Source organism: Malurus melanocephalus, unplaced genomic scaffold (genome assembly GCF_030028575.1).
Source record: "Malurus melanocephalus ecotype Western Australia unplaced genomic scaffold, MMel_1.1 scaffold_29, whole genome shotgun sequence".
Classification (NCBI taxonomy): Eukaryota; Metazoa; Chordata; class Aves; order Passeriformes; family Maluridae; genus Malurus; species Malurus melanocephalus.
In genome coordinates, this window is record NW_026623261.1 from 1,020,870 (window position 1) to 1,028,011 (window position 7,142).

The following is a 7,142-nucleotide window of genomic DNA, read 5'->3' on the forward strand; positions in this document are numbered from 1 at the left end:
TTAATTTTGAGAGCCATAGCACATTTTGCATGAATAAATGTTCTCTGGGTACTTTTTTCTGAGGTATTGTTTGTGGCAATAGCAGACAGACAGACTTTTGTATAAAAACATGGTTTTGTATAAAAGCATGGTTTCAGCTGCCTTTTGTCATCTGATAAGATTGCTTTGTTCAGAATTATTTTGATAAAAAAAAACTGGCAAAGTGATTTGGAGTAGTTCAAACTCCAAAATTAGAAAGTGAGACAAAAATATTATCTTTTTATTAGCTTTTATATCTCCTCCACCAGGCTTTCACAACTTTTAATTTAATTTCAAGCAAAATGGATGATTCCTGTAGAGGAAAAGTAGTTCTTAAGAACCTCCATAGTTTGCTAGTATTCACAGGCTAAAAATGATTGAATACGAAACGAGAGAGAACATGCTCATGTTAGCGATAAAGTGCAGTGGTCAAGCCAGCACACTTGCTTTGYGAACCAGAAAGGAAAAGGAGCGTGCTAAGCCAGAGAAAATGAGTAAGTCTGATTTTTGTGTCCTAGCTCAGATTTTATCAGGTATAACTTCTGTCGTCTTCAGTGAAAAATTGCAAGAAGAAACAGCGGAATGGGGATTGGGAAAGGCTTGAACACCAAGGGCAAAGCTCAGAAGAAGAAATTAGTCTCGGTACATTTGACTGGCTTCAGTTGGCTGAATAGGTGGAAGTGGTRAAATAGTTGTACTTTTCATAAGATTAAGAAAGATACTGCCTCCCAAGCAGGCTATGTATCATAGTTTTGAAAGGTAAAAGGCATTGTTTTATCCTCATTAGGGGCTGTACGTGTTTGAATCACGCAATTTTGCAAGTATTTTAGCATAGGATTTCTTCCAAACTCAAAGCGTATCCTGAGGTCCTGCAGAAAAAAGCTCACTCCAGCTCCAGTGAAGTCCATAGGACTTTCTCAACTGAAARCAAAGGAGACAGGCTCAAGCTCTAAAATCATCTCATTAATAATAGCAATATTTTAGTCTGACTGCAAAGAGAAATAGGACTTCTCAGGTATTTTCAGGTATTATTCAGCTATATCATCCTCCATCAATGTCTTTGAGAAGTTGTGGTAATAGGAGTATTTAAAGTCTAACATGAATTTTATAGAGTATAAGAAATGTTTTCAGCAGGTGACTGAAACAAAATTTGAAATAATTAGCCTTTCTGATGTCAGGTATGAAATGGGGAACTGGACTGTAATGTCCTTTAGTCTCCTGGGATAATAACACRTATCATTCCACATATGGTGGTATGATCAGGCCCAGATTTACATACACATAGTTATTTAAAAGAAAACCAAAAACAACCCAACACAAGCAGTCTATCTCTATCATGTTTCTAAAGCTTTCCATGATGGGTATTTATTTTCTGATATTTCATTTTAAGATATTGCTAAAATGAGATATGTTCACAGTTTATGACAACACGATGGAACAGATCGCTCTCTGCTTCTGTTTCTAACGACTACAATAGGAATTTTACCATCTATTTTTAAACAAACAGATCCTCATCCAAGACATGAGAAATATAGTTTCATTGCAACAAAAAAGGTGCACTTGTCACCAAAGAAGTATTTACCCTGACAATGCTAATATGAAGACATCACAGAAAAAAATTATCAGCAGCATATAAACACTTTGAAAGAAAACTGAGTAATTCAATCCTGTCCAAGAGGGGCTTCTTGACAGTTGCTTGCTTGGTTAAATTCTTTAAACTGTTGCACAGAAATACTAAATTTTTTTTTTTTTAATTGGTAACAACACCTATGTTGCATACCAACTCTGCAACACTGCCATCTGTGATGTGCCAATCCTAAACAAACATGTAGATATCAATAATATATRTAGGTGGTGAACTATTGAAAGAATTGCTTCTAAAATGAAGTGTTATTTTAACTAATGTCATTCCTCTTTTCTTGCTGACATTCTACTTCCATGTGAATTGCACCCTCCACAATRGTATAAAAAGATTGAAGCTACAATTTTACCAGTTTGTGTTCTGTCAGTATTTTCCTGGTTTGTTTTAATTTTTATAGCTRTGTTTACAAATGGGCTGTTACACACCTCCTTGATTTAGAGTTTGTAAGTAGTTGCATGCAAACCAAGCCAGAGAAGCAGAGTGCTCACAGAGTGGTGCCCTCCGCTCAGAATTGTGAACAGAAGCAGATGCTGCAAGACCCGCAGTCCTGAACAGGAGAGGAATGGACAGAAGAGCAATGGAAAGCAGGAAGGAAGGAAGGAAGGAAGGAAGGAAGGAAGGAAGGAAGGAAGGAAGGAAGGAAGGAAGGAAGGAAGGAAGGAAGGAAGGAAGGAAGGAAGGAAGGAAGGAAGGAAGGAAGGAAAAAACGAACGAATCCCGAGCACCCTGAACATGCCGTTACAGTGAAAGGCAGGAGGCAATTTGATGGGCTACCAATAATCATGAGAGCTCTACATCCAAATTGCTCTTCCACAAAGTCATACAGATTGTTTTACTCTCAAATGTAGGAGYGTGATAGAAATACAGAATTTCCTGTCACATTGCTTATTCTAGATCTCCAGATTTAGTCCATGGCTCACTGCTCGTCCACAGGGTCATGGCAAATGGTCTGCCGGTCACTCACAGACCCGTAGCAAATAATACTTCATTTCTGTCCATTAGAAGGTCAGTGATAGAGGTACATAACTGTCAGTACTAAGTTTTGGGGGTTGGTAGCGGCCTGCAGAACCAAAATATTTTGAAACTATTCACTTAATCCATTTTTTTTTCTAAGCAAACTGCAATCACTGGCTGATACATAGAAATTCTTATTTATTGGAATGCTAGTCCATACTCAGCCGCGTATTACTTTGTCTTGTAAGACTCAAACAAGCAACTTTGTTAATYTTATTTGCTCATATCAGAATAAAACAGCAAATTTCTCTGCTAATGGTATGTATGCTTTTAAACWTTCATTGATCATGTTTTATGTCTAATTCTGGACCTGATCATCTGTATGCACCCTGTTGTTGACTTCAGAGGAGTGTTATCTCTCCACCGATAGCTATATCTTTACTACTGATCATGGGACAGAAATTTAGGGTTCTTCAATTAGAAACCTCARTAGGAGTTTGGAGAGCAAAAAGATTGCAAACTAGACGTTTCTCATAGTAAGGATTACTTTGGCAATAGTTACAAAATAAGTAATGCCTCAGGACCAGATCCTTCTAATGGGCTAATTTAACAAAGGAACTTCAATTTGTACCAGCTGAGAATTGGGCATGGCATATTCTGAATTAGTCAGTTCAGATGATATAGTTTCTTTACGTTAAAATATGTAAGTCTACAATATATTACATGGCATGGAGGACTCTGATATTAAACAAAATGAAGTAACATGGGCTCACTGGCTGCTTGATGGGAAATTGTACTGTATTTAAAAATAGGTAGGTTAAAGAGAAATTTTAAAACAYTTCCCTAGAAACGTGCTTATGATTCATGATTGAAGGAGACTATGTGAGCAAAAGAAAYAGAAATGCAGGGAAAGTCTTCCACGCAGTAGAAGAAATTGACAGGTGTCTTCTTTATCTGCACACTATAACTTATATCTAGTTGCACTATTCACTAACAGAGTCATAGGATTTTTAAGCCAAAGTGATTAGTGCAAGTGACCRTAGCCACTTTTATAATAACTTTCATAAACACTCTCTCTCTAATTTTTTGCTTCAAGCCACGTAACCACTATTTATACCAAATCATGTTTTACAACCAGCTGGATTTGAAGACCTCAGCCAGTATACGATGTATAGCATGTCCAGGTGCGGTGTTCTGAAAGGCTTTTTGCCTTCACTGCCAAAATAACAAGCCAGATTTCCATTCYGWCCCTCTAGCTGTGATTTTTCAGCCSCTTGTTCTGCCGTGGATTTATCTYAACTCTTGCATTTTAACCATCAAACTTYGAGCAAGTGCTCGATGCCTTCTCCACGGTGCACCAAGCAGCTAAATACTCGCGGCCAACACTTCCTCCTCTATTTCCCGAAAGTTACCCTGCCGTGCAGGTTGTCTGAGGACGAGCGAGGTGGGACGGCACTCGCCTGGAGAGCACACCGCGTCCGCCCCGATGCTCGGAAGCGGCGGCTGCCCTGCGCCCAGCACTGAGAGCGGCCGGGGGCAGGAGGCAGAGCCGCCTTCTCCCGCCGGGAATGGGGCAGGTCCCGGCCGTGCCGAGCCGCTCCGTGCGCCGGGAGCCGAGCACCTGCAGGCGCGGGCTGCCCRCCGCCGCACGGGACAGCAGAGGTCGCCGCCGGCCCGGCGCTGGCCCGGAGCGCTCCAGGTGCCGGAGCAAGCCCGGGCCGAGGGGACCCCGCTCCGCWCCGCGACCCTCGCCCCGCGGGGTGGTCCTGCCCCCCGAGCCCTGCCGTGCCCCCAACCCGGGGCTGAGCCTCTGCCCCTACGGCTGCGGGAGGGGGGCAGCCGCAGCTTGCGGGCCCGCGGTTGCCAGGGGTTAAAGGAGTGGGTGGGAAGTGATGGAGGCTGCGGAGCCCTCCCTTGCCAAGGATAATAAATCSGATGCCCTGACATGTTTTACTTAGCCCTTAGTGCTCCCTCGCTGCGAGGCCGTGGGGATCGCAGGGCTGGAGCCCCGGTCTCACTCGTCCTCAGCGCCGCTTTAGGGGCACTTTAGGTGAATCAAACCTTGTTTGCAGGAGGCAAACCATACAAAGGAGGCTTTCAAGGGCCAGCCGTGCCAAGCAGGGYAAGGGAACGAAGGCTGAGCAAGAGAAAATTAAAATAATAGTACCTCCCCTCYCAGAGGAAGTAACTAAGTTACATCTTGCTGATTAAATGCAGGCTGCTGTGTTTTATGGCATTTCGTCGGTGTCTGCAGCTGTCAGGGAGAGCGGACAAGCATGAGCAGCCCCTCCGCGGTAGGTGCGCAGAAAATGCCCCTCCCCAGAAAGAGCGGCGGGTCCGGTGCAGGCGGGGTGGCGAGGCCGGGTCGGGGGCACGTCCCGGCGGCCCCGGCTGCCGCATCCCGCCTCATCCGCAGCTCCTTGCGGCAGGGTCACGGCAGAGCTCCGAGCGGCGGCACTGCCGGGGGTGTCACCGCCGATTCGAGCCCACTCCGCACCCTCACGCCGGRGGCAGTGCCCGCCTGCCCGTGGCAGCGCCCCGCCACCTGGACAGCGACTTCCCAAGGGGGACACTCGCTGCCGCCTCCCTGTTCTTTCGTCCCTGACKACGGGGGGCTGTCCTCTTTTCCTCCGGGCTCCAGGTCCCACGGAACTTCTGCCAACACCCTCGGTATTGTCCCTTGCCCCCGCCTGCCTCTTGCCTTTGCCCCGGACCCAAGCGGAGATGGACAGGAATCTGTTAAATCAGAAGGGAAGAAYTCGCCTCATCCTCGGGGACTAAAAATTTAAAAATTCGTGGGCCACAGTCCCGGGACAGTGGCGATGGGTGACTACTGGCGAGTGGAGGCTGAAAGCCAACGGGCCGGGCAGAGCCACGACACCCCAGCCCCCTCCGCATCGCCGGGCGCCTGGTTTAACCTACAGCGAGAATCTGTACTGTCCGTTCTTGGGAAGGGGGCTTTCTTGACCGGGATGGAGAAAGGCGCTTAAGGCATACCGGCAAAAATTTACCCGTCCTGTCATCTCCCTTTCCCTTCAGAAAGAGGAAAGACCTAAGAAAGCACGTTCCCTTTTACCGGACATTAAAATGTAAAGCACTAGACGCAGGTCTTCCCAGAGCCCGCGCTGCTCATCCCGGTGAGGTGAGAAAGAAAAGCAGAAAGAGGTCAAAAATCGCCTTCATGCCTCCAATTGAATGAAACTGCCTGCAAATCCGCTCGGCCGCGCCGCTGACGCGGGATTTAGTTCCCAGCGCGCTGGCCCGGGCACCGAGGGCACGGAACCCCCCGGACAGGTGAACAGCACAACGAGAGGAAGCAGAAGTTATCAAAGTATAAATATCTTCGCACTTACTTCTTCCCTGTCGCCGTACCCTGGAGGCGTGCTGGCTGCCAATGTATTCCATAAAGTTCAAAGTGATAAAAAACCAAGAAATCAGTCGCAATTGCATAGTAACCCTTTGAGAGTTCGACTTGTCCTTTTCGTCCTTTTTTCTTTCCTTAAAAAAAGAAATAATAAACCGGGGTGGTAGGCGGCAAGGGATGAACACAGCAGCAGAAATACCTGCACTGAGATCCAAAGCTGGGCTTGGCCGGCTTGATGGCTTTTGCCTTTTTTTTTTTTCTTTTTTTTTTTTTTTCTTTTTTTTTTTTTTTTTTTTTTTTCCTTTCCCCTCCGCTTTTCCTATTGCACTTTCCAGCAGTCTGCCCCGCTACCTGCCGCAAACCTCAGAGGGCAGTCAGCAGCGGAGAGGAGCCGAGCAGCCGCCGCCGGGGTCCATGCCGGGCCGGTGGCCGGCAGCATGTTGTGAGGGTGCCGGGGTGCGTGCGGCTGTGCGCGCCCGTGTGTGCGCCGGGCGGGCGAGGTGCCGACAGGACGGATGGATGGATGGCGGTGGGAGAGGAGTGTGCGAGGGCGGGAGCGGCGGGGGGGCAGAGGGAGGACCCAGCCCCGCCGCCGCCGCTCCGGAGCAGCCGCGCTCTGCGCCGCGGGCACCGCCAGCCTCCGGGCGCAGGTGGGCCGGGCCCCCCCGGCTCTCCCGCCCGCCGACCGGGAGCCCCCGGGCTTCATGCGGGAGCCGCTYCTGAGCGGGGCCCCGGGGGAGAGGCCCCGGGGCGGGGCGGGCCGGGAGGAGGCGAGACCCGGCGCCCCGGCACGGCGGGGGGAGGCTCCCCGCGCCCGGCCGAGCCCCCTCGGGGCATCGGCACCCGAGCATCCTCCGGCGGCGGGGCCCACGGGCGGCGGGGTTCTGCAGCCTCGCCGGCAGCCCCCGCCCGAAAGTTTCCGTTCGCCTCCCGYCCGCCGCCGCCGGCCTTGCCGGGGTCACCGCGGAGATGCCGCTGCCCCCCGCGCCWCGGCCCCTCCGTGGGGATGGGCGCCCCCACTCCCCGGGGGGACGGGGCGGGGTGCTCAGCCCCTTCCCTGCGGAGGGGAACACAGCGCGGCACCCTCTCTTCCCCGAATTTGCCCTTTACATCCAGGCTAGCAGTGGACATGGGGAGATGGGAGTGGGGCGGTGAGGSGTCTCC

The 7,142-nt window shown here is 49.5% G+C and overlaps 1 protein-coding gene across 1 annotated transcript in view; it reads right to left on the minus strand.

Annotated features, from left to right (window-relative positions):
- RSPO3 (R-spondin 3) overlaps positions 1-6,305 on the minus strand; it is a 60,423-nt gene extending 54,118 nt beyond the window's left edge. The window contains exon 1 of the mRNA XM_057363603.1: positions 5,968-6,305. Coding sequence (XP_057219586.1) covers positions 5,968-6,064 — 97 coding nt within the window. The 5' untranslated portion in view covers positions 6,065-6,305. The remainder of the gene's footprint in view (positions 1-5,967) is intronic.
- Between the last annotated feature and the right edge of the window lie 837 nt (positions 6,306-7,142).